The sequence below is a fragment of the Engraulis encrasicolus genome, chromosome 11 (genome assembly GCF_034702125.1).
Source record: "Engraulis encrasicolus isolate BLACKSEA-1 chromosome 11, IST_EnEncr_1.0, whole genome shotgun sequence".
Lineage (NCBI taxonomy): Eukaryota > Metazoa > Chordata > Actinopteri > Clupeiformes > Engraulidae > Engraulis > Engraulis encrasicolus.
This window is the reverse complement of record NC_085867.1, coordinates 53311163-53338662: the sequence shown is the minus strand read 5'-3', so window position 1 is coordinate 53338662 and position 27500 is coordinate 53311163. Positions and strand designations below refer to the sequence as shown.

The following is a 27500-nucleotide window of genomic DNA, read 5'->3' as shown; positions in this document are numbered from 1 at the left end:
AAACTGACGAGGGTATTAAAAATAGGCTGTAGGGATGACATGATTGACAATTCTTGTGTCAAACGGCAACATAAATACGATGTTGCTATCACACGCGTAACCCAGAAAACTGTCAGACTTCAAGGAGGGATATTTCACGAGCCGTATCCATGGTAACCCACAGCAACCCGCCACAAACCTTACTGGTACGAGACTTTGGAAATTTTTAACCAAGCTCTGATACAGCTTGTTTTTTCACTCCTGGTGACACTCTTTTGATAAAAGTTAAAAAAGTGCCACAACTGCAATTACTCAAATCGCCTTGGTTTAGTAGTTAGTTTCAAAACTTACCATCGAGGAGAAGATTGCTCATGCAAAGTTTGCCGTGGGTTACCATGGACACAGGTCGTGAAATCTCCCTCCTGTAGTCTGTCAGTTTTCCGGGTTTAGCATGTGATGGCAACATCGTATTATGTCGGCGTTTGACACAAGAATGGTCAATCATGTCATCGCTACTGCCTATTTTTAATACCCTCGTCAGTTTGCGGGGGTTCGCTAATAGCGTTTTTGCACACACGCCTTATTTGAGACTGGTCCCCATTCATCCATTCATTCACTCCATTCATTCTCGCGAAAGGGAACCAGGAAGTCCTGAAATGCTAACAAGAGATACTGGAACTCTATGGCACTTTCGAGCTCTATTGTATTGCTATTCTACTACATCGTTCAACTTGCACTATGAAATTGTATTTATGCCTCATCAGTCCACAAGTCTAGACAAACAATTATCTCATGGGAGCAGTCAAGGGGGTGGGGGGTATGCTTTGGGTACTTAATTTGTGGAAGATGGGGGAATGGTGGTGTTGGGAATTAAATTGTCAGTCATTGCAAGCTCTGCTTACCTATGACTGGAGGGTCAGGAGAGCCAGAAGGGTCTCTTTTTTGGGTTGGATGGTGCTACTGCATGTGTAGCATTTGGATGGAGGAAGCAAAGTGTGAAGCATGCTTAGAACACGAGTCAGCAAAACAGAACTTTGTTTTCTGAAGAGCGGTGAGCAAGGCAGGTTGGAGAAAGATGCCTGCTGTGAGCCTCGCTGCCAGCGGGATAGCGGGCTAGTAAAGGCTAGCTCACTAATTAGTGAAACTACCAAACGTGAGCAGAGAACAAATAAAGTGCCGACTCATCTCCTTCTGTCTTGGCTGGTAAAAATGCCACTGTGGAGAGATTGTTCTGTTCCACTGTCTTCTTCTGCTTGTTTTCTTGTTTTTTGTTTTCCTTTTTGCTGCTTTCTTGTTTGTTGTATTGCAAGGTTGCACAGTAGGACTGCACAATGAATCGCATTTTAATCAAAATGGCTATTTTGGCCTCAACTGTCCCGACTTAATCACATAGGGGGCAATAAAGTGACTTACCGTCCATTTGTGTTGCACCGATACCATTTTTTTGGTCCCGATACCGATACCCGATACCCAACTGTGCAGTATCAGCCGATACCGATACCATACCATACCGATACTACTCTGTTTGAAATTTATATATATGAAAAGTTATATAGGCTACTACTTGGATGTAACAACATCATTGCTATTGTGGCTTTGTCAGGCTGCTGCCTCTAGTAGACTCCAAGAGTCATACGAGCATATGTAAATGGTATCGGTGCCCTATTTGTTGGTATCGGCCGATACCGATACCACCATTTTAGTGCAGTATCGGGGCCCCGGCCGATACTGGTATCGGTATCGGTGCAACACTACCGTCCATGACTAGCTGGTGTGTCTGGCCAAAGACTTTGATCCAAATAATCTTGATTATCTTTTTTTCCATTATCGTGCAGCCCTATTGTACAGCACTACCATGAAGTCAGAGGGAAGACTTTTGTCGCTGCTATTTTCTACCATTACTAGACTATAAGAGACCATTCTTCCGCCATTCCTGAAATTCTGTGTGTGGCTCTCATGCTTGCAAATCTCTTTCACTGTATAGTAACACAACTCCTCCGCTCCTCCTGCAGAAACCCACACAAAAACTGAAGAAGTTTTAAGTACTTAACAAGCATTTTAGCTGACCTTACGGAAGGTACATGCCATGTTTCCACGCATATGGAGAGTGTAGGCGTTTTGTAGACCTCTTTCTCTGCAACGATACTATATTATGTAGATGGATCAGATCAGCACATATTGTAAGACCGCAGGCTTAAAGTTCTACTTTTCTAACTAATTTCAAAAAACTCCCACACTTGTGCATATTTTTTAAAAGCCAGCAGCAGCAGCTGTCGAGCACCACTGCAGGTTAGGCACAGTCGCAATTAATGTCCAGTTCAAGAGATGTTTTGTAATGAAATTACAGTAGGCCTACATGACACAGTGGTACAGCATGTGTTAACACCTGCATACCTTCCGCTCACCTTACTCGTCGCCATCACACTGCAGAGCTTTTTTTTCATTCCACGAAAATAGAGAATATTTTTTCCTCAAAATAGTATTGGCTTTTCTATGAAAGAGCCTTGAGCAAGTCCCCCAAAAGGATTAGCTGGATGGAAAGAAGAAGCGAGAGAAGAATTTGCTCTGCTTCTGATGCCTTTTGCTCATCATGGGCGTAAACGTCGTCCAGGACCTTGAAATGACACGATAATCACCTTTGAAATGATAGTGTGCGTGTCAGACTATAATCAGAGAGCCCAAAGCTGACCGCAGGCATCAAAAGGGGACGGAATAACTCTGCGCTGCTGTGGACGGACAGCGTGTTTTCTTTTTTATGCACCCCTCATCTCCCTCTCTCTCTCTCCGTCTCTCTCTCTTTCTCTTTCTCTCTCTCTCTCCCTCTCGCTCTCTCTCTCGCTCTCTCTCTTTTGTTTTATTTGCTTCATTCTTTCTCGTTTTCTCCACCACGCGTCATCTGGCCATCGATTTGCGACGGCAAGACATAATGGACTTTGCTATAATGGGCAAACAAGCCATTAAAGCCAGTAGAATAGAATACAATAGGCCCATGCTGCCGTGCTACCCCCTATCCAGCATGTCTCCGGGTCTCCTCTCCCCCAGCTTATTATCCGCCCTGCTGGCTGTGTAAGTCGGGGAATCAGCATCGCAGTCCTACCTTTCCCCTCCGTGCTTATGTAACACAGTAGTCATTACAGTCAGTTCTCGACGTAGACAGTCCCCATTTGTCAGTCTGTTTGTGTGGTATCTGTCTGACTGAGAGCTTGAAAATGTTCTCTCGTGTACTTTATGTTGCACTACTGTGCATAGTCTTGGTTCATTGTTTTCTGCCTGTGTGGTGTGCTGTATCTGTGCCATGAATGAGCGAGCATCTCATATGTGTTCATTGACTCTCCCATTAGCGGATGGGGACGAGGCGTCCAGCAGCATCTCAACGCTAGAGCGCTCCCTGGCTGCCAGGAGGGCCACACGCACCAAGATGATGATTCCAATGGACTCCCAGCCCAGCAACACACGTAAGTGGGACCTACAAGCACACTCATGCACTCTAAGAAGGACAAATCTATCATCATAAAAAAAACTTACCTGTGACACACATCTGCACACTCACACCAACTGCAGTCATGGGTAGGCGGTTAGGGCGTCAGACTTGTATCCCAAAGCTTGTTGGTTCGACTCCCGATCCGCCAGATTGGTGGGGGGAGTAATTAACCAGTGCTCTCACCCTTCCTCCACCATGACTGAGGTACCCTCAGCTTGGTACTGTCCCTCCACACTGCTCCCTTGCTCGGGTGAAGCATAAATGCACTGCAGTGAACACTTGTGTGCTGTGGAGTGCTGTGTCACAATGACAATGGGAGTTGGAGTTTCTCAGTTGGGCTTTCTTTCATACTGTAATAACATAAACACTGCCACAGTAGTGTGGGTCCACCCACAAATGCATAGAGAGCCAATGCACCAAAGTGACAGACGATCCTGGACTCAGCCCAGTAACACACACAAGTGTGACTCAGTAGTATAGGACACCCCCACTGAGGAACACACGCAGGACAAATGGACGAATGCTGATACACTGCTACACTTATACACACAGCTCCAGTACGCACCCACGCACAGAAACAAGGGCAACACTTACTCATTTGCAGACGCACACTTATACTAATGTGCACAGAGAAACTGATACATGGACGCAGGCATATGGTACTGTACGCACACACACGCACACACACACGCACACACGCACACACGCGCGCGCACACACACACACACACACACACACACACACACACACACACACACACACACACACACACACACACACACACACACACACACACACACACACACACACACACACACACACACACTTGCACACACACACACACACACACACACACACACACACTGATAGACACACTCATGCGCACACTGGTGCTGCTTAAGGCAGATCGTCCGGCAGCCTTCCCTGCTGTAGTCAGTTTGTCAGCAATATGTCTGACAGGCAAAAAGTCTCCGAGCCGGGTGTGGAGACATCCATCCATCTGATCTGATCTGATCCACCGACCTCTTCTCCTCTCCCCATTAATTACGCAGCCACGCACGGCAAACTGAGAGAGGCCAAGAGAGGCAGCCCAGACCTAGTCTGATTATCATAGACTTTCAAATCTCTTTGAGAGTTGATCTGACTATGAGCATAACAATTAACATTTCCCAAATGTCATGGTTGACCCGCCTCCCTTGGCTTGCTAATGGTTGTTTGTGTCCCGACAAAGAGGGAGGAGTTTCCGATTTTTAGGGAGCTCAGAAAGTACTTGCATTGCTCTTGACCTGACTAGTTGCTAGGAGGGCATGGCCTGGCTAGCCCAGACTCACCCTTCCCCTCCTAGGCTCGTATTGTACTGCTACACATTATCAGTGCTGCAACGTGCTCCAGCACAGGAAGCCTGGAAAGGCCTCATCACGCACTGATCTGGGAGCAGTGTTAGGGCCGCCGCACACCGGCTCCGACAAAGTACAGAGCGCTGCTCCGCAAAAGTCAGATTCCATTGTTTTCAATACAATGCCGCACACCGGAGCCGACGTCCGCAGACATCGGCTGGCGATGAGGGACGGGTTCTATTTTGTCGGAGCCGCCCATTGACTATCCATTCTCTGCTGTGGTGAAATTGTGTGCAGGGGGGGTCGGAATTGTGTCGGAAGTGAAAGTGCTCCACAGTGCTGTCGGAACCGATGTGTGGAGGGCCTTACTGGGCTTAATGTGGGGCAGGCCCCCTTTTTCATCCCAGGCCCTGGGCAGCCCTTCTTCATTGTACATGTGGGTGATTGGTTCAAACAGAGATGGGCCGGCCCGTCCTAGAGTATGTCAGAACCGCCACCCCACAAACATCCAGAACTCCGAAATTAGGGAAGATTAGATTAAAGGCGATAGAGACAGTGGAGGTGAGGATGATGGTGACGTGAAAGACGAGGGACGCTACTACAACACGACACCTTGTCAGCCGGTCATCCTTCTGCCGGTCCTTCTGTCCCTCTGTCCTTTGATCCACCAGTTTGCTTTTTCAAGGGTCTGCAGTGCGCGCCACTTGGGTTTGTTGACCTTATTTGTATCTCCCCATTGTCCATCATGTATGTATTTCTTGATTTTGGAATGCTGACAGTGTTTGTGTGTTGTATGTGAGTGCGTGTGGGCATGTGTGTGTGTGTGTGTGTGTGGGCGTGTGTGTGTGTGTGTGTGTGTGTGTGTGTGTGTGTGTGTGTGTGTGTGTGTGTGTGTGTGTGTGTGTGTGTGTGTGTGTGTGTGTGTGTGTGTGCGCGCGCACGTGCGTGTGTGCGTGCACGTGTGTGTAGGTGTGTAGATGTGGGTGTGTGGGTGCGATGTGTCGATACAGTGCTGTGCTGTACTACGCATGTTTAATCCCAGTAGCTCCATCTGAGCTGCCTGTGACTCATCGGCTTGTTTTCTCCTCCTCCTCCTCCTCCTCCTCCTCCTCCTCCTCCTCCTTTTCCTCCTCCTCCTCCTCCTCCTCCTCCTCCTCCTCCTTTTCCCCCTCCTCCTCCTCCTCCTCCTCCTGCACCAAACCCTGTCCTCCTCCTCCTCCTACTCCTACTCCTCCTCCTCCTCCTCCTCCTCCTCCTCCTCCTTCTCTTCCTCCTCATCCTCCTCCTCCCTCCTGTGTTTTTGCTGCTGTGCTGTTTTGCTGCCTCGCTGCGGAGGCTTTCATGAGGTGGGAGTGGGTGGTGGGAGGTGGAGTTGTAGAGAGGATGAAAGTAGTGGCGGGGTAAGAATGGAGTGTGTGTGCAGGTGTGTGTGTGTGTGTGTGTGTGTGTGTGTGTGTGTGTGTGTGTGTGTGTGTGTGTGTGTGTGTGTGTGTGTGTGTGTGTGTGTGTGTGTGTGTGTGTGTGTGTGTGTGTGTGTGTGTGTGTGTGTGTGTGTGTGTGTGTGTGTGCGTGCGTTCGCTTGTGTGTGTGCGTGCTTGCGTGCATGCATGCGTGTGTGACAGAGAGAGAGAAAGAGAAACAGAGAAAGATAATTACTCCTCTCCAGCTCTCCTCTTCATGAGAACATAAAAGGTCTCTTCCATCTCACCCTGACTCTGGAGCAGAGAGATAGCGGGAAACAGGCAGAGGCAGACAACACCGTCACAAGTGAAGGATACCTATTAGTGCCTTACAGACATACTGTGCACCCACATACAGTCAACACCCCCACAACACTAACGCCCCATATGCAAAGCAAGCACACACACACACGCACACACACACACACAGCACACACACACGCACGCACACACACTCACGCACACACACACACACACACACACACACACACACACACACACACACACACACACACACACACACACACACACACACACACACACACACACACAGTGAAATCACCAGGGTTGTTCTTGTGACTGTGTTGCTACAGTCTATAGTGCAGTGCCTGTCTCCAATGGCTCTATGGAACTCTGATGGGAGGGCACCATTTGCCTCTGATGCAGCCTAACCAGCAGCCACGACAAACCAGCCCATAGACATCAATCCTTTTCTTTCTGTCTTTTTCCCCCCAGGAACCCCAGGAACCTTTCTTTCTTTCTTTCTTTCTTTCTTTCTTTCTTTCTTTCTTTCTTTCTTTCTTTCTTTCTTTCTTTCTTTCTTTCTTTCTTTCTTTCTTTCTTTCTTTCTTTCTTTCTTTCTTTCTTTCTTTCTTTCTTTCTTTCTTTCTTTCTTTCTTTCTTTCCTCTGTAATGTGTTCTTTTGCTTCTCGATCTCCCTCCCTACCTCAACCCCTGTCTCCCTCACTTTCTTTCCATCACTTCTTCCCTCGTTCCCTCCCTCCCTCTCACTCCCTCCTGTCTCACGCCTGCTAGCTCTCGTACATTTGGGCCCGTCCTCTTTCCCTCCTCTGTCTGCTCTCAGCCCTCATCCTCTTTGTTGGAGACCGCCTCAGATTCCACTGCACTCTAATTAGACTGTTTCCTCCAGCTTTGCCTCTGTGTCTCGCTCTCTCTCCCACCCCAAACAGAGCTCTTTCTCTCTGCCATATTCTCCACCTCTCTCCCTCACTCGTTTTCTCCATCTCCATATCACACTCTCTCTGTCTCTCTTCTTCTTTCCCTTTCTCTCTCCCCTCTGTCTCTCTGTCTCTGTCTCTCACTCTTTCACCCACTCTCTCTCTCTCTGTCTCTCTCACCCCAGCACCCCAGGCACAACCTCCATATTGTTGATCAGGTCACATGTTCTTGTACATGTGCAAGTGGGGCTGTTTTGCTTTTGATGCCACGCTATCAGATGAAACGAGCTCCAAATTCTCTGTGACTGTACCATGTCTGTGTGCAAGTGTATGTGTAATATGTGTGTATGTGTGACGGCATGCGCGTCACATGAACCCATTTGCCCGTGATGTTTTTGCTCTATTTTGGGGGGCAGTGGGAGGTAGCGTGTACAGTGCCATCTCCCTCCTGCGGAGAGAGAGAGAACTGATCAAAAGCTTCCTATCTGCTCCTCTTCGTGTGTGTGTGTGTGTGGGTGTGTGTGTGTGTGTGTGTGTGTGTGTGTGTGTGTGTGTGTGTGTGTGTGTGTGTGTGTGTGTGTGTGTGTGTGTGTGTGTGTGTGTGTGTGTGTGTGTGTGTGTGTGTGTGCGTGTGTGTGTGCTTGTCTGTGTGTTTGTGTTTGTGTTTGTGTTTGTGTTTGCATGTACGTGCTTGTCTGTGTGTGTGCGTCTGAGTGTGTGTGTGTGTCTGGTTCTGTGTCTGTGTGTCTGTCTCTGTCTGTCTGTGTATGTCTATGTGAGACTGGTGTGGAATTGGTCCGTGGGACAAGCGAATAATTACGCCCTAACGACGCTCTCGCTAATGAACAGCGCAATGCGGCCTCCGCAGCTCCGCCAGACAGCCCTGCCATTAATGAAATAAAACAGTGACATTGCAAATGACAGAGTAATTAATTTCGACATTGCATGTTTAATGCAGTTAATTATCTTCCTTTTCTTCCTCCCTCACTTCACCACATATTTCTCTCTCTCACACAGACACTAGTTAGCACACACTATATATATATACAAACACACTTCATATCTGTGGACATTTTCACACACGCACGCACGCACGCATGCACGCACACACGCACGCACGCACACACACACACACACACACACACACACACACACACACACACACACACACACACACACACACACACACACACACACACACACACACACACACACACGCACACGCACACGCACACACACACACATTCATTTTCTCACTGTTGTCTCACATCTTTTCATAGCTAGCTCACTGCAAAGGCTTCATGACGCCTCCAGTCGCAGATCATAACATCTTATCTCTCTCGCTAACTGCCGCAAGCTGATTATGTCAAGTTACCTCAAGTCAAAACAGCACTTGGCTATAACTTCCTCCGAGTCTTAGATTCATAGTGGCTCTAGCAGCGTTCCCCGACACAACGCCCCGAATCGGGCACTTATCACATTTCGCACCAACAGCGCCGTGGTGTAGTGTCACTATCATCTTTCGCACGTCGTTCACTCACTCACCCTTCTTGCTTGACAACTGACCCCCAACTGGCGCACCATTGTCGTCGCGGTAACCATCACTGTTGTTGTTGTTGCTGTTGTTGCCGTTGTTGTTGTTTGGCTAAAGTGGTTGTGCTAGATTGAGCATGTAATTCGTGCAGGTGGAGTGCGAGCGCGCCGTAATCAATCCCCTTAAGGCCGAGCAGTCGATCGGATGGCCCTGATTGGATCGCTGCCGCCTCTTCTCTCCTCTTCTCCTCTCCTCTTCTCCTCTCCTCTCCTCTTCTATTCACCTGGGCTGAGGAGCCTGGCTCTAATGCTAGCGCTGGCTCTCTCTAGGTGCACTAATCAGGCTGCTCTGATTCAGATCAATCTCGAGGCCCATATGGAGTACAAACGAAGCTGAGAAGATTAGAACACACAGACACGCATGCAAAAGCACGCATGGAAGCACACACACGTACACACGCACACACACGTTCAGACATACTGGCAGCAAGACACATACACACACACACACACACACACACACACACACACACACACACACACACACACACACACACACACACACACACACACACACACACACACACACACACACACACACACACACACACACACACACACACACACACACACACACACACACACACACACACACACACACACACACACACACACATGTAGACTCTTTCTCTCACACACACACATACAGTACACAAACATAATTTGTTTGGAGAGCAGTCAATCTGATGTCTCATACTCTAGTCCCCTCTGACACACAGTATAGGCATGTGGAAGTGACTTTTTTGCTGATTGTCTGCAAGCATCTGATTGCACCGTGATATAATTTTGAAAAATGGATTTAATTGTTGAATTTCAGCTCCATTTTATGAGACTCATGCACTCTCAATGACTAAACTGTGTGTGTGTGTGTGTATGTGTGTGTGTGTCTGTGTGTGTCTTTCTGTGTGTGTGTCTTTCTGTGTGTGTGTGTGTGTGTGTGTGTCTGTGTCTGTGTCTGTGTCTGTGTCTGTGTCTGTGTGTGTGTGTGTGTCTGTGTCTGTGTCTGTGTCTGTGTCTGTGTCTGTGCCTGTCTGTGTGTGCGTGTAGTTGCGTGCTTGTAGTTGCGTGAGTGCGTGTGTGCGTGCGTTCGTGCGCGAATGCATGTGTGTGTGTGTGGGTGTGTTTGTTCCCCTTACAAGCATGCAATAAAGCCTCCCCATGGCACTTTTGCTTCAATCCATTTTTCTAAAACGAGCACTTTAATTACAGAGCAATTAATTGCCATCAATGAGGTGAACTCGTTAGTCATTAGCCGATTAGGCCCCCCTAGTCAACATGTTTGTGCCCAGGAGTTGATTGCCTTTCAAGGGTTAGAGTGAGGGGCGATTGTTATGAAGCTGTGAATGAACTCAAATGGAGTGGTGGTGGTGCTGTCGAGATGAGCTGCGTGCGTCAAGATGGGCCACCAGTAGGCTGCTAATATAGACCAAACCTGGGGTGCGTTTCTCAAAAGCGTAGCTGTTAGCCAGCTAGCAACTTGGGTAGTTGCCAATGGGAAATTGCATTGAAAACAACAAAGTAGCTAACCTAGTTAGCAACTGTGGTTTCGAGAATCGCACACTTGAATCCTTTGTTGAACATATTTTGGGGATGTTTTTTTGTCTTTATTTTAAATAAAAGTGTGACAGCAGACAGGAAGCAGATGGAGAGTGAGCGGAGATAGAGTAAGGGGTTTGATAAATGACCCAGACCGTATTCAAACCTGGGTCCCAATGGCCAATGGATATCCGTTATGTGGTCAGGTACTTTTGACTGCTGTGCCACAGAAGTCGGGTCACGCCCTCCTAGTGATGCAACACCTTCAGCATTGGTTCTAGTCAGACCAAGAGCAAAGTAAATGTTGTTTCTGATCTTCAGAAAAATCGGGAACTCCACCCACTTTGTCGGAAACCGATCAACCATTAGCAAATCTAGGGAAACTCTTGGGAAATCTTGGGAAACGTTAATTGTTATGCTCCTGGTCAGACCAAGTCTCAAAGAGATTTGAAAGTCAATGATCAGGCTAGTGATAGCGCCTTCCCCTCAAACCCAAATCCTTGCCAGAATCCTTAGAGGGCTCTTCAGGTAGCTGAAATTGTAGGCCGTGGCCAAACGGTAGGGTACTTGTCTACCATGCGGCTGACCCGGGTCCGATTCCCGGCACAAGTCCTTTGCCGACCCCTCCCCGTCGAAAAAAGACTCCCAAAAAATGTTTTTTTTAAAAAGAAATTGTTGGGTAGGTCATATTGACACGGCCCGAGTGACTATGAGTCAGTGCTATGAGAATGGAAGGCAATGTTGTCCCTGGCAACCTCGCAAAGCATTGTGGGTAGCTGGAAGGAAGGAGACGATCTTCATTACCTCGAGGAGAGATATATTGAGAGTATGATGGAGGAAGGGGGAATAAGGACATCACACATACCCATACACACACACACACACACACACACACACACACACACACACACACACACACACACACACACACACACACACACACACACACACACACACACACACACACACACACACACAGTCCCCTTGGCTAACAATCATCACTCTCCCTCGCCTGCTCCTGTAGGCTGTTTAGAAGATAGAGATCTTTTTAGACTACTTCAGGCATTTTTCACAGGCAGGTCCACTCTGCTGGGCCTGTCTCACACACACACACACACACACACACACACACACACACACACACACACACACACACACACACACACACACACACACACGCACCCACACACACACACACACACACACACACACACACACACACACACACACACACCATTTCACACACACCCCTTCTTTGCTTTATGCTATTGAGCCTTCACATTTCACTCCCAAGGTCAAAGCACAATCATTTCTTTCTCCACTCCTATTCTCTCTCTCTCTCTCTCTCTCTCTCTCTCTCTCTCTCTCTCTCTCTCTCTCTCTCTCTCTCTCTCTCTCTCTCTCTCTCTCTCTCTCTCTCTCTCTCACTCTCTCTCACTCTCTCTCATCCCTCATTCCCATCCTGTCCATCATCGGATCTGCAAGAGCTCGGTCGGAAACTGGTTTCCTTCTCGGCTCAGCTGGTTAAACTTTGAAGGTTGGCTCCTCGCCAGGCGCTGTGTAGAGTAACGACATGCAGAGAATCCACCTCCAAACCTCCCAGGTGTCGAGAGGGAGGGAGGGGGTTGGAGAGAGGGAGGAAGAGAGAGAGGGAGACTGAGAGAGAAAAGGAAGGAAGGGAGGGCGGCAGACAGAGTGGGTTTGTTTTCTGCAGGGTCCTTGTGAACGCTGCATGCAGAGGAGAACACCCACCGCCACGTTTGTTTGTCTTGTTCTCTGTACACTGCTAGCACAAATTGGCTAAAAACCTCTTGTAACTGAACAAGGCCATTACAGCAAACAATGTGTTTGTTGTCTGTCCTGGTAGTAGAGGATGTGTCTGCAGGATTCTATTATAGTAAGAGAAGGGACATAGTGTGCTTGCCAGAAGTGGAAATGAATTGGTCAAATATTGTACATGCTGACAGTGTGGTTAAGAGGGGGTGTGCCAGCAGAGAATGAATCTGCAAATATTTGATGTACTGTTTACGTTTTGTGTGGGTTTTTCTTTGTTTTGTTGTTTTATGCAGTGTCAGGAGGTCTTACAGGTGACACGGCAATTAACTGCTGTCACAAATCCATCACCAGGGACTTCCAGAAGTGAAAAAATGAAAGAAAAACAATATGCACTCTAAAAACAAAATGTCCATATGCCTAGGCTGCTCAGACTGTATTGTGTCTGTGTATATACATGTATGTGATGTACTTTCTCTGAGTACTCCCTCTCCCTGCAGCGATTCCTGTGTAAGAAATAAACGTGCAATTAAAAAAAAAATACATCTATATGTAAAGTCTACTTTGTAATGGTGCCGTGCTGCGTCCATGTTCTCAAATAGTCTTCCCAGTGTGCCCGACTTTCCCCTGCAGCGGTGGTGAAAAAACACACACACAATTTAAAAACATCTACTGTATATGCAAAGCCTATTGTACAATAAGACTGCATCGTGTCTTGAAATGCATTGTATTGTATCTGTGTGCTAAAATGCTCTTCCCAGTGTGTACCCCCTCTCCCTCGGCAGTGGGGGCGAGTGCCATCCCATTGGAAGAAACAGATGCGCAATTTAAAACGCATCTATATAATGAAAACAAATCCTCAATTTAATTCAAAAACATTCATATGTAATGAGTGTTGTACAGTAAGACTGTATTGTAACTTGTATGCTGAAACTCCTTTGTCCTCCTGCCCCATTTTTCCTTCTTTCTCCCTGCAGCGGTGGTGGAATGCCATCTGATCATTTGTAGCATTTTCCACGACTAGGGACTTTCAAATGTGAAAACAGACGAAAATCGATGCACAACTTAGAAAAAAACTATATGCGAAGACATCAGTACAATACTTGTGATTCTGTACTGTGCCTGTGTGCTGAAACTCTCTTCCCTGTGTGCCCCCCCCCCCCTCCTCTTTCCCTGCAGCGGTGGTGAGTGCCATCCCAGTGCCCACCCTGGAGAGCAGCCAGTACCCGGGCATCCTGCCCTCGCCCACCTGCAGCTACAACCACCCCACCAAGTTCGCCCTGCGGCCCATGCCCTTCTCCACGCTCACCGTCGACAGGACGGGCTATGCCACAAGTAAGCACCTGCTAGACACACCATCTGTTTGTACTGTATGCCTCATTGTGTGTGTGTGTGTGTGTGTGTGTGTGTGTGTGTGTGTGTGTGTGTGTGTGTGTGTGTGTGTGTGTGTGTGTGTGTGCGTGCGTGCGTGCGTGCGTGCGTGCGTGCGTGCGTGCGTGCGTGCGTGCGTGCGTGCGTGCGTGCGTGCGTGCGTGCGCGCGCGCGCGTCACTGACTGTCTATTCTACAGTATTGCCTATTCTACAACAGCTTGCTTGCTTTTCCATGTATCGTTTGACCTCTTTTCTTGCTTGCGATTTAAGTACTTCCAAGGTTCCGTCACTCAGCTTTTGTGTGCATTCATCCTCTTGCCAAGGCGCTCCAAGAACTCTTACATCATTCTGCCTCTTGTCCCTCTTCTCTCTGCTCTCCTCGCTTGTCTCCTTTCGCTATAGCCTTCAGTGCAGTTTCACGTCCTGTGCCAGCTTATTTGGGTATTAGGAAGGGGGGCCCTCCCTCTCTCCCTCTCTCTCCCTCTCTCTCTCTCTCCCTCTCTCTCTCTCTCTCTCTCTCTCTCTCTCTCTCTCTCTCTCTCGCTCTCTCTTTCTCTCTTTCTCCTTCCCTCTGTCTCTCTCCCTCTTTCTCTCTCCCTCTATCTCTTTGTCTCCTCTCAGCAGCAATACGTCTTGTCTTCTTGGCACCCTCTCGCCTCCGGATTCTGTCTGTGCCCGTTTGGCAGTCTATCTATCTATCCTTCTTCACCCACGCCTCTGCTCTCTCTTCCACCTGCCTGCCTGCTGCTCGGAGACTGAGCGGGGGCACTTAAGGTCTCGTCAGTGCCCCCTCGTTAGTGCCCCCTCGTTAGTGCCGCCTCTCGCCTCTCTGGCCCCGGCACAGGACCTCAGGCTCTGCTGTGGCATGCTCCCTCTTTTTCTTTCACTCGTTCTTTGTCTTTCATTCTTTCACATTTTGGTTTAAACTCTCTCTCTGTCTGTCTGCTTCTGTCAGCCTTCTCTCTCTCTCTCTCTCTCTCTCTCTCTCTCTCTCTCTCGCTCTCTCTCTCTCTGTCTCTCTCTCTCTCTCTCTCTCTCTCTCTCTCTCTCTCTCTCTTTGGGCAGAGCAGCCTCCCTGCCCCACTCCAGGGTCTGGTAATTACTTAATACCTCATTGACCCACACCTGTAATTTAGGAGAAGGAAATGGAATGGAAATGTGAGAATTTCCCCAGAAAGTGCTCGTTTGAAATGAATTTGCCGTCCATTTACTCCCCAGCCTTGCGTTTTTTGCCCCTACGTTTTTCCCCTATGTCCCCTCTGTCTGTCACTCAGACCTACTTTGCATCTCTTGTCTCAAGTTCAAGTTCAAGTTCAAGAGTTTATTTGCCATGTACACACAGTTGATAGGAATTTGTTGTAGTATATCCCCCAACATCAAACAAAACGAATACAAACAATGGACAGGACACACAGCTGCAAAGCACATATAATAAATATGACTATGGGTAGACACAAACAGTAAACAGAGAGGGTCCCAGCAGACATCACACTCTGTTGCATAGCTATCTGTCTGTCTGCTTTGCATCTCTGTATCAGCTCATCCATCTCCTTACCTGAGCCCTGCTCATCTTCTCCTCTCAGCATGCCATTAGGAGCAGGCTGCTTCCAGGATGGCATTATAAATAGGCTGCTCACAGCGTAGTATTAGAAGCAGGCTCCGGTAGTAACCCTCCTGAGAGACTTGCCAGGGGCCTAAGGAGGAAGCAGCCCTTTTTTCCCGTTTTTGTAAAAACAGAACTAAATGGTCTAGACATGGCTCCTCTTGGATATATAAAACCACTGCAGGGTTTCTCTACTACTCTCTCCTCCTCTGACTTCCCCTTTCATTGCTGGGTGAACAACGCAGGTGTGCTCTTTTTTTGGAAGAGTACTAGAGTACCACTCTTGTGACCGCACAGTAGCACAGCACCAGGAAAAAGACAAGCATAGTGAAGAGAGGACTGAGGTTAGGAGAAGGGATCAGACAGAGAGAGCAGGCAGGTTGAGGACAGTCGATGGCCCTCTGGAGAGCCAAAGGTCCAGCTGGCACTCTATTCCAATGGCATAGAGGTACCATACAGCACTCTCTGCTACCAGCTATATGCCTTTCAGGTGCCAGCTACTGGGGGGCACACCTTCAGACCAAGTGAAGAGATGTCAGATGCGGAACAACTGTACACAGGGCCCCAGGGTAAAACACTGATAGGGCCCCCCATACGGCCTGCCAAAGTCATAGGGCCCCTACCACCAATACGGTAGGGACTGGGCCCAGGGGCAAATGCCCTGTTCGCCCCCCCTATAGCTCCGCCCATGAGAGATGTAGTTTTTCTGTTTTCTGTTTTCTGCCCCTTGGCACATCTTTACTGTAGACAAATATGTTTTTTCCCTGAAGGGCAGTAGTGATTTTAAAGCTACTATTTTCCATATTAATCTGCAAACTATGACATGAATCTTGTGCTACAGACGCCATTTTGTTGTTGGTGTTGTTGTTACAGACAGTGTTTTCAATGTCAGGTCAAGTAATTATCTCATCAAGTTACATGGAGATGACGTGAAAATGGCCCATCTTTACCAGGCAACATGTTTGTATGTCCTCTTCCTCACCCATTAGTAGGAGATATTATGCTGGTTATGCTGATGGTAATTCACAGTCACATCAGCATCAAGCACCAGACAGGGGTATACTGGAATGGAAGTAATTAGCGCCATTAGAAATTAGTCAAGAAGATTTTTTTTCTCACCACTAGTATGAGTTATGAGCTTATGACATATGAGTTCTGTGTGTGTCATGAAATCTCTTTCTCCCTGTCCAACCTGTCCTTACTCTGTACTCTACAGTTACTGTAGATGTAGTGTTACATACTGTATGTACAATGAAGATTCATGATATTGCATGCTTTACATGCACTTAAACTAAATTAGGAACCGTGAAATAAACTGTTAACGAATTACGGGGTCCATGAAATGAAGTGTTGTATTTTGCATCTCTACTCTTCAGACGTAATTTAATGTTTTATAATGCACTTATTCTAAACAAGAGCTTATAAAATAAAGCATAGTTACCGCATACTCAGTTATGAATCATAATGCATAGTTATGAATCCCTACCCCCGCAACTAGTGCTGTATCTCTCTCTCCCTGCAGCCGTATCTCTACTGTTAAGAGACAACATATAATGCTTGTGTATGTAATTGTAAAAATGAAGGCCATCAAATTAGGTAGTCTGCATCCGAAGGCACAGCATGTTCTGTATGAATCCGCATGGCCTGCTCAGTTGCTGTGTTCTCTCCCTCTCTCCCTGTATCGCACCATCGGGTCAGCAGCAGACCATGTTCTGTACATCACATGCGCCTTCCCTGCTGTATGAATATTCACATTTCTATCTCTCGTCTCCCTGCAGCTATGTTCATGAAGGGCCAATAGTGGGAGGAGTAAATACACCAGCGGCGATGCGATTCAAGCGACAGAGTGTAGCAGCAAGCGATACAAGCGATTGAGGAGACAAGAGTATGTCCGTACAGGCAGAAGGCAAAGCATTCAAGCATTCCCATTGGCTGTGGTCACTGACCTCTATACAGTCATTGGCTGTCGCGGCTTGTCGCTGAACCGTGTCATTCGTCGCGCAAATCGCTCTAGTCTCCAGAATCGCTTTTGTCTCTCGACTCAATACAAAGTCAATTACTTCCGTCGCTCGACTCGCTCAGATCGCCGCTGGTGTATTTCTGCGGTAAAGTATTCTGCGTCTCAAGTTCTGTAGTTATGTTTCCAAGGAAGTCTGTTCCTATGTCTCTCAATGCAGCCATCTCCACAGAGTGGACATAGTGGGAATTTAGTCATTTTTTCATTCATTTATTCATTTATATATTTGATTAGGACAATGCACATTAATCAATACATCAGTTAATAAAAACATCAATATAAATATGCCGGAGTTAGCATAATTGCTAAATTTCATCCGTTGTCCTAAGGCAGATGTGCATAATGAAACAAACAATATTGTGCATGTGAATCCCTAACTCAAACTATTGTTATAGATGTGATATCAGACTCCACAACCCCTGAACGTTTCTATCTCTCCCTCTGCAGCCATCTCCACACCCATAACAGGAACCAATAGCAGGAGAAATAACGTATTCTTCATCTTAGTCCTGTAGTTATGTGAATCCTCTTCTCCCAGCCTTCTCTGTCTCTCCCCCTCTCCACAGCCATCTCCACAGAGGACTCCATGCCCATCGTGGGCCAGCAGCAGACCATGTAGATGTACTTAGCGTAATACTCTTATACTCTAGTTGTAAAGTGGTCTGTGTTCAATATAAATCCACACCTATCCTTTCCATGTCTCTTCCCACGGCCATCTCCACAGAAGACTCTATTTCCAGCGGGTATTGTGTAGGGGTGTAAACAATAAACGATATGTGTAGATGCATCGATCCTATGGCCAATGGCATACGGTCATATTGTGGGGCCTTCTGAGGTATCGTAAATAATCCAATCAATCGCTGCCTTAAGAAATCGATATTGAATCGTATCGTCATGGATGCTGTGTGTGATTTACACCCCTAGTATTGTGTATAGGATCCCTGACCTCTAAATGAAAATAAATGAGATGTATCCATTTTATAGAATGTTGGGAAATTGACATTTTGTATTGGGCATTCCATTGACTTGCATTGCAAAATGCATTTTTAAAGAGGTTTAAAAGTATGTTCTCAAAACATTTGAATGGCAAGAATTCACACATAGATGATAGGACTTCTTAACAGTCAATTCCAATGTTAAAATGCAAAAAGTCAGAAATGGTGGATATAGCGTTTTGGAAAAGAGCTCTTCAAATTGTGGTTCTACCTCTCCCCACAGCCATCTCCACGGAGGGCCCGACGCCCATCGCCACGCAGCAGCAGACCATGATCCCGTCGGCGGCCCAGTCGGAGCACGGCTCAGCGGAGGAGGCGCCCTGCAGCGGCCGCACGATCCCCACGGCCTGCGTGCGGCCCACGCACCCCCTGCGCAGCTTCACCAACCCCCTGCTGCCCCCGCCCATGGGCACCATCGACCCCAAGGTCTACACGCCCATGATGCCACAGTCAAGTGAGTTCTGCTGAAAAATCAGCCGTGTGTGTGTGTGTGTGTGTGTGTGTGTGTGTGTGTGTGTGTGTGTGTGTGTGTGTGTGTGTGTGTGTGTGTGTGTGTGTGTGTGTGTGTGTGTGTGTGTGTGTGTGTGTGTGTGTGTGTGTGTGCACGTGTGTGTGTGTGCACTTGTGTGCGGCTGGAAATTGTCTGTTGGTGTGTGTGTGTACGTGTGTGGTTGTGAATGTTTATACAGTATGTGCATGATTAGATATGTGAAAAATGTGCATCTGTGCATGTACATACTATGTGCGCTGTATGCTTGATGTGTGAATGTGTGTGTGTGTGTGTGTGTGTGTGTGTGTGTGTGTGTGTGTGTGTGTGTGTGTGTGTGTGTGTGTGTGTGTGTGTGTGTGTGTGTGTGTGTGTGTGTGTGTGTGTGTGTGTGTGTGTGTGTTTGCGTGTGCCTTTGCGCGCGTGTGTGTCTGTGTGTCTGTGCATGTGTGCATATTTGTGCCAGCTTTCTTGCGCATCAACCAATGCTCCCTTAAAGTCTTGCAGAGCATGAACCATCTAACTGTGGAACTAAATCACTGAGATGGCAGATTATTTTTTTCCCATGGAGCATGCGTTCCCCCATCCCCCATCCCCCATCCCCACATCCCCACAGCCGTCCCCACATCCCCATTCCCATTCCCATCCACGTCCACATTTGCCGAGTTTATCCCCCATGAAAGTACCTGATGATTCATCGAGGCCTCGTAATCACCCCCCTTCCTCCTCCTCCTCCCCTCACCCCTCCCACCCCCTCGCCTCCTTGTGATTCTGGGTGTTTACGGCCGTTCTGCTTGTGCTGCTTTACATGCGGACTAATGGATGCCCCCTAGATATGAAGGTGTTCCATGTAGCATGGCCTCCGCACGGTCGGTCGGTGGGTTGTTCGGTCGGTCGATGGGCTTTTTCCACTGTGCTTTAGCCCTTCACAGCAGCAGCCTCAGCCCAGTATTAATCACTGCTGATGATTGATTACGACGCAGCTTGTTGTTGTATTTGTATTGTAATGGTATTAGATGGCAGAGCAGTGCGGCGCGGCGTGGCGCGGTGCAGTGCGATGGGTTAGCAGCACAGCGGCTCCAGCCTGCGAGGCATGTTGGTGTTGTGTTTGCCTTGTGTGTGCCTATTGATTTTTATTGTTGAGAGGAGAGGCTATGGAGACGTGGACCTTGGGGGTGTAGCGTGGCTGGTTGTGGGTGTACTGTATGTGTTCTGAGGGGAGCGTGTGGGTGAGAGGCGGGAGAGATGGGGGGTAGGCTGGTGGAGCTATTGTCCGATAAAAAGCAATCCTCATACTTATTATCATTTATATTTTTGTATTTTAAAAACGCCAGGACTATTTGAACTGTGTTAATCTCATTTCCTCAACGGAATTCAAACAACAAAATGATTTTATTGATATAAATGCAATAAAACATTTTTTTTTTTGTATTTTGCGCTTACAAAATATATGTAGCATTTTGGAAAAGAACTTTCATGTAGCTCGGATGTGGATTGGGATGGCTGGTGGACAAAGGGGAGAGGGCAGGTACTGTAGTAGGTAATGTAATGGGAATATGGTATAAAAAACTATGGAAGGTAAGTGTGCTTTGTTGTTTAAAAATAGGATGGCAGGGATGGAGAGAGGGGCTTACTGCTTTAAAAACGGATGGAAAGGGCAGGAGTTCATCCCTCATCCCTTAGGTCACCACAACACAACCTCACCTGAAGCAGAGTAGTTGACTTACTATCTACTGCAACACGAGCCCCCTGGCACAGTGTGTGTGTGTGTGTGCGTGTGTGCGTGTGTGTGCATGTGTGCGTGCGTGCGTGCGTGCGTGTGTGTGCATGTGTGCGTGCGTGCGTGCGTGCGTGTGTGTGCATTACAGTAAATGTGAAGAATTTATGTGCATGGTTAAGTACATTTGCACAGTAGTTTACACACTTTCTCTCTCACTGTGTGTGTGTGTGTGTGTGTGTGTGTGTGTGTGTGTGTGTGTGTGTGTGTGTGTGTGTGTGTGTGTGTGTGTGTGTGTGTGTGTGTGTGTGTGTGTGTGTGTGTGTGTGTGTTTGTGTGTGTGTGTGTGTGCACGTGCGTGCGTGCGTGTGCGAGCGTGCGTGTGTGCGTGCGTGTGTTCTGCTGGTGGTTCTGTTTATCATTGATTCTCTCTCTCTCTCTCTCTCTCTCTCTCTCTCTCTCTCTCTCTCTCTCTCTCTCTCTCTCTCTCTCTCTCTCTCTCTCTCTCTTTCTGTTTCTTTCTTTCTGACACACACACACACAGGCGTGCGCGCCTGCACACTCACATGCACACGCACACACGCCAGACTGCAGGCTTTGTGGTTCTCCTCAGGGATGCCTGTGTCTTCTGGTGGCCCACCTGTGTGAGGCTAAAAGTGGATACAAGCATCCTGCTGGGTCCCCTTTCACAATCTCCATCCCCTTCCAGCCTCCCCACCTGCAGCCAGACACCTCTCTCCACAGGCACTCATACACTACACGCAGGGTGACACACACATACAGGTGCACACACACACACACGCACGCACACACACACACACACACACACACACACACACACACACACACACACACACACACACACATGCATACACACATGTGCACACACACACACACATTCACACTCACACATGCCCTCAAGCACGCAGACACACACACACACACACATGCGCACGCTCACACATTCACACTCACACACGCCCACAAGCACGCACGCACACACACACACACACACACACACACACACACACACACACACACAAACACACACATACAGGTGCACACACACTCAAATATGTATGCTCTGTTACCAACCCATGCACATACACAGAGGTGTGCACATGCACTCACACTTGCAGGTAGGGAGACACACACATACAGTAGCTCTATCTCCCTTCTCCTGAATGTCACTGGTAGTGATAGAGATGCATTGTGACAGGTGGGCCAGCCAGTGTTTTCCCCCTCTAGTCACCATTTAATTGGTTTTCCTGAAACTGCTTTGGTGTTAAGATGCGGAGGCAGTCATGTCATTGGGGTGGTACGGAGAGAAGAGGGGGAGGGCTTTAGCCTGTCTATATATACTGTACAGTATACTGTAGTATATCTCTCTTTCTGTCTCTCTGTCTCTCTGTCTCTGTCTCTGTCTCTGTCTCTCTCTCTCTGGGTGACATATTTTGGCTGGCGAGCAGCCGGTCACTATAGGCAGCCGTATTGGGGCAATGCGTCCCATCCACTAAGGCAGATTAGAAATGTCATACGTGAGTCAATCGCGCGGAGCCAGGGCCAGGCCGAGTTAGTCAGCCGCACCGCACCGCAGTAGCCATTTCTCATCATACGAAATGGACTCTTTATGAGGTAATCGATAGCGTCGCCCCCTTCCTTCCTTCGTCAAGCTGACTCAGGTCTTGGCTGAATGAATCCGTTTGCAGCGTTTGCCGCTGAAAGGAGCACTGTGCATGCATGATGTGTGTTACACTAAGGTGTGTGTGGGCGAACGTGCATCACCGGAGAGAACAAAATAAAAGAAAATAAATAATAATGTGTAGCGTCACAAAAATTCATCTGTAAGCAGAACGCCTCACTGTTAGCTCAAACAACACCGCTCCCGCTAGATTAGCATCCGTCATCATTGCAGAGATAATACTGTTTATGCAGCGAGGCGCAGTTTGAGTTGGGGATTTAGATGTAAATGAAATAGATACATTCATTCAGTTATGAATGAATTTCATGGGTAAAAGACTGGGTGGAGAAGTTCCCATTGTTGTGTACTGCTGAGACCAGCCTGGTGACCAGAAATAAAGGAGTCCAATGCTTTTTTTTGTTTTTCCAATTCACACTCGACCTACAAGGATCCACAGGCCTCTCCAGTCCATTCCAGAACATTCTCTCACTTACCTCCACACACACACTGTCAGGGCCCTGGTCCAGGCAAGGTGCCAGGGACACTCCTGCCCTCTGGCTCAAATTGCCAGTAAAAGAGTGTGTTGGGAAGTGAGTACATCACACTTTGCTCTCTCTTGCCCCCTGTCTATCTATCTTTCGCTATCTGTGTCTCTTTGTTACTATATCACTCTCACTGGCTCTCGCCCTTTCTCTCAAACTGACTCATGATCTCTTTGACACTCTCTCTACCACCATCACTCTCTCTTACACCCCCCTTTCTTTCTTTCTTTCTTTCTCTCTCTCTCTCTCTCTCTCTCTCTCTCTCTCTCTCTCTCTCTCTCTCTCTCTCTCTCTCTCTCTCTCTCTCTCTTTCTCTCTGACAAGACATGGGCTAAACCTTGGATTATTTGGCGCCTCACCTCTGTAGATGCTGAGTTCCAGACAGCACAGCAGGGTGTGACTCATCCGCACCATCTTTTCCTCTCGTGTCCCTCCCCCTTCCCTCGTGACATTTACAGAACCAGTAGCCAGTGTCTATGGGGTCATACATTCACATTCACCTGAATCCGACCAAAAACCTGAAATATATTGAAAGTTATTCGGTGTGTGTGTGTGTGTGTGTGTGTGTGTGTGTGTGTGTGTGTGTGTGTGTGTGTGTGTGTGTGTGTGTGTGTGTGTGTGTGTGTGTGTGTGTGTGTGTGTGTGTGTGTGTGTGTTTATTAATAATGCATTCTCAAAAAGGTGAATTTCACTAAGCATCAGCAGGTACCGTAGTTTGCAATTCAGGCAGCAGACAGGAACATGCCAATAACAATCAACCAGTAAATTCCTTGAACAAATACCGTATGTACTGCATGCTTCTATGAGTGTTTGCCCTCCAAAAGCTCGTCCCTTCCCTCCAATGGTCAACCAAAAGAGGAAGTTTAAGCACTGCGGAGAGGTCAGAGGATTTAAAACAGCGCTCAGTCAGCGTAGGGTGGCAAGCTGTGCAGTTTGTCTGCAGTCAAAACGCCATTCATCTGCCTCTGCTGCTGGGGCAGGGGGCAGGAGTGTTGGCTTATGGGGAAGCAAAGATGTGCAGTACATCTCTGCCAATCGATTGCACTGCTCTGCGCAGTGTGTTGGGAGGACAAAAAAAGGGCGCCAGCTGCCATTTTTTTTTCAAGGCTGGAAAATATGGGAAAATCACACTCTAGAGGTCGATGATGATACCAGACAGAAACGTTCAAAAGTCCCAGTGTTGTGACCTGACTTTTGGTGGTTGCGTTTGTGGTAGTGCTGGACAATGTCTGCATTATCCTGACAGACAGGCAGACGGACAGAGACAGATAGACTCTTCACCCAGTCACAAGTGTCGTGTGTCTGCCTGTATTGGTGTGTGTGTGTGTGTGTGTGTGTGTGTGTGTGTGTGTGTGTGTGTGTGTGTGTGTGTGTGTGTGTGTGTGTGTGTGTGTGTGTGTGTGTGTGTGTGTGTGTGTGTGTGTGGGTTATGAGTGGCCACTCTATGTCTATTTCCAGTCGGGCGCTCTTGTGTTTCCGAACAACAGAGCAGAGAAACTGCCCTGCGCATCCACCAGCAGCACTTCACATGCCAAACAAAAGGCTCATTTAAAAACAGAAAAGAGACACTGAGAAAAACGACATGCAAAAAAAAAAAACGTCCAACCAAACCCTCACATCTGCCTGAAAATTTCATTATAACTGCTGCCCCCTTGGGTACGGTTTGTTTGAAGAGCCTGTTCAAGCTGGATAGAGAAGCTACTGTGTGTGTGCGTGTGTGCGTGTGTGCGTGTGTGCGTGTGTGCGTGTGTGCGTGTGTGTGTGTGTGTGTGTGTGTGTGTGTGTGTGTGTGTGTGTGTGTGTGTGTGTGTGTGTGTGTGTGTGTGTGTGTGTGTGTGCCTTTCTTTTTCGTATTGTGCATGTGTACGCATGCGTGTGTGTGTGTGTGTGTGTGTATGCTTGAGTCCGTGCGTGTGTGTGTGTGTGTGTGTGTGTGTGTGTGTGTGTGTGTGTGTGTGTGTGTGTGTGTGTGTGTGTGTGTGTGTGTGTGTGTGTGTGTGTATGTGTGTGTGTGTGTGTGTGTGTGTGTGTGTGTGTGTGTGTGTGCGTGTGTGTGTGTGTGTGTGTGTGTGTGTGCCTCTTTTTCGTATTGTAATTCCTTGGTTTTTCAGCCCTACTGTATCCTCACCAGTCTCCTTCCCATTCTTTTTTTTTCTTTTAATTTCTCGCATCACAATTACAGCTCATTATAATTCATACACCTAAGGGGATTAAAAATCATTACCGTTCAACCGTTTTAGGGAAGAAGAAAAAAAACGAGGCATTTGATGGACCATAATATCCTGTATTCGTAATGCAGAGAGCCGCGTGCCTGTGTCTTTAGATAAGGGCGGCGTCTCGCTTGTATGAACCGCTAGCTTTGAGCGCAATTGTGTTCGCCCCGTAATTACTGGAGAATTGAATTCGGTCCATTGGACCTGGCAACCAAAGGCCGTGCAGTTCAAAGCCAGCCTTGTGGACGTGGAGTGTGTGTTGGCTTGTGTGCCGGCCATTAGTCTGTGATGTCCGTTGTGGCTTTTTTTTTCATAGTGTTGTTCATGCTTGAGATTTCTTTATTTTCCGGCGGCTTGTATTCCCTTGAGGTGTTCAACCAGTTACACAGCAGTCAGCATAAACAGCACTCTGTGTGGTAATGGGGAAGTCATAGTGTCTTGGCTTATTCTTTTGATTTTGGCTCACTTTTAAAGCAGTCTTTAAGCACGTGCGTATGTCTAAGCATGTTTGTGTGGAGGTGCCAGGGGGGGCACGTTGAATGCATGCTCTCTGCCAACACTTTACAGTCAAGTGTGCAAACGTGCATACGTTTCTTTATGTCAAGTGTGTAGGCAGACATGCTAGTGTAGGTTGGTGTTGTGTATGTTGAAATATGTATGCAGAGAGAGAGTACATATGTATGGATGCATGTGCGGGAATCTGTGCAAATGAGGCTTTCAAAGAGACAGAGCAATCATATTGAATATGTTTGTTAGTGGGCATGTGCACACATGTGCATTTGCATTTGTGTCTTTGCCCGCGGGCTTGTGCGTGCACGTGTGTGCGTGTGCATATGTGTACTTGTACGTGTGTGTATGTGTGTGTATGCTATGCATGGCAGTGTTTCAGTGCATGGCCCATCCTAAGTGACAAGGCCACTGATTGCATCTGAGAAGTGAGAGGGGAGACAGGACAGAGCCAGAGCCAGAGCTGGAGCTGGAGCCTAATATAGAAGACAGCAGTGGACAGTAGACAGCAGCTCCTCCTCAGCAGCAGTGGCAGCAGCTAATTATAGCTCCCCTGGTACCTGGACCAGGCCTCCGCCTGTCTGACCACGGCAAGAGGGAGAAAGAGCTGCTTGACCAGGGCAGGGGGGAGAGTTGCTTGACCAGGGCAGGGGGGAGAGTTGCTTGACCACGGCAGGAGAGAGGGCTGGGGTGAGGGACAAGCACAGCCGACAGCAGTGCCAGGGCAATGAGGGACAAATAGAGGAGAAGCAGTGGCAGGTAGGTAGGGCAGGGTAGGGGACACAGACTTACTGTAGGAAGCGCAGTAGCAGCGGAGGTTACAGGAACATCAGTGGCAGGGCAGTAGGGGAGAGCATTGGTAGGACAGAGGACAGGCACAGGGACGGCAGTGGTAGGGCAGGGCAGCATAGAGACACCTTGTAGCAGAGTATTAAGGGGACTCAGTGGCAGCGTATTAGAGAGGCACAGTGGTAGCAGAGTACTAACAGAGATTCTTTAAGTATATAGAGATATGCCAACATAATAGGTTTCTATAGGCACCTAACGTGACCAGGTTCCGGTCTGCCTAAAGGAGCGTGTCATAATGCTCCTACAATGAATAGAACAGTCCTTAGGTCTGCCTAGGTCTGCCTAAAGGTGGATTTCCCCCCCTCCCCCTTGCAATAATAGAACCCGGAAACAATGGGCCAATGGAACTTCTCTCTCTCTCTCTCTATTCTCTCTGGAACTAAGGCAGAGTGGTTGCAGGGTAGGGTAGGGGCAGGGCCGGATTAATGCAATGGCTAGATATGGCTGCAGCCTAGGGCGCCCCTGGGCCAGCTGGGCCCTGGTTGGACAAAAGTGAAAAATTGCAGAGATGTCACACGATGCAATATTGACAAATTCATTTGTCGCAGTGAGTACAGTTTTGAATCTTGTTAATACTCCTCTCTACAGTAAATCTGTCGCAAAAATTTTCCTCGAGGGGGGCATAGCAACCTGTGGCCTAGGGGGCCCAGGCCATCTTAATCCGGCCCTGGGTAGGGGACAAGCACAGAGACAGTAGTATTAGGGTAATAAGGGACAGCAGTGGCAGGACAAGGTAGAGGAGGCAAAGCAGAGGGACAGTGGTGGCAGGCAAGTTAATAAGGGGAAAGCACGGGGACAACAGAGTAATTAGGGACAGTACTAAGGTGAGGGTAGGGGACAGGCATGGGGACGGCAGTAGTACAGTGATAAGGGACCAGCACAGGAACAGGGCAGGGTACAGAAAGACAGAGTAGCGAACAGACCTTGGGACCAGGCCCGCCAACATGGGGGACAAACATGTATTCTGCCCCGGGCCCAGGGAGATAGGGGGCCCAGAATTGGGTACCCATTACATTGTATGTATTAGATTGAGGGCCCTGTCAGATAACTTTGTCCTGGGCCCAGCAAAAACTGTCAGCGGCCCTGCTTGGTACAGTAGTAGCAACGTAATGAGGGGCAAGGCAAGGGACAGACGCACAGGGACAGCAGTTGACATTGGTAGTTAGGCCGCCTTCTGCGG

The 27500-nt window shown here is 48.0% G+C and overlaps 1 protein-coding gene across 1 annotated transcript in view; it reads left to right on the top strand.

The window, feature by feature from the left end:
- Positions 1-27500, top strand: part of dcc (DCC netrin 1 receptor) — a 357856-nt gene that overhangs the window by 322494 nt on the left and 7862 nt on the right. Inside the window, exons 25-27 of the mRNA XM_063210977.1 lie at positions 3321-3434; positions 13517-13672; positions 18548-18778. Coding sequence (XP_063067047.1) covers positions 3321-3434; positions 13517-13672; positions 18548-18778 — 501 coding nt within the window. The remainder of the gene's footprint in view (positions 1-3320; positions 3435-13516; positions 13673-18547; positions 18779-27500) is intronic.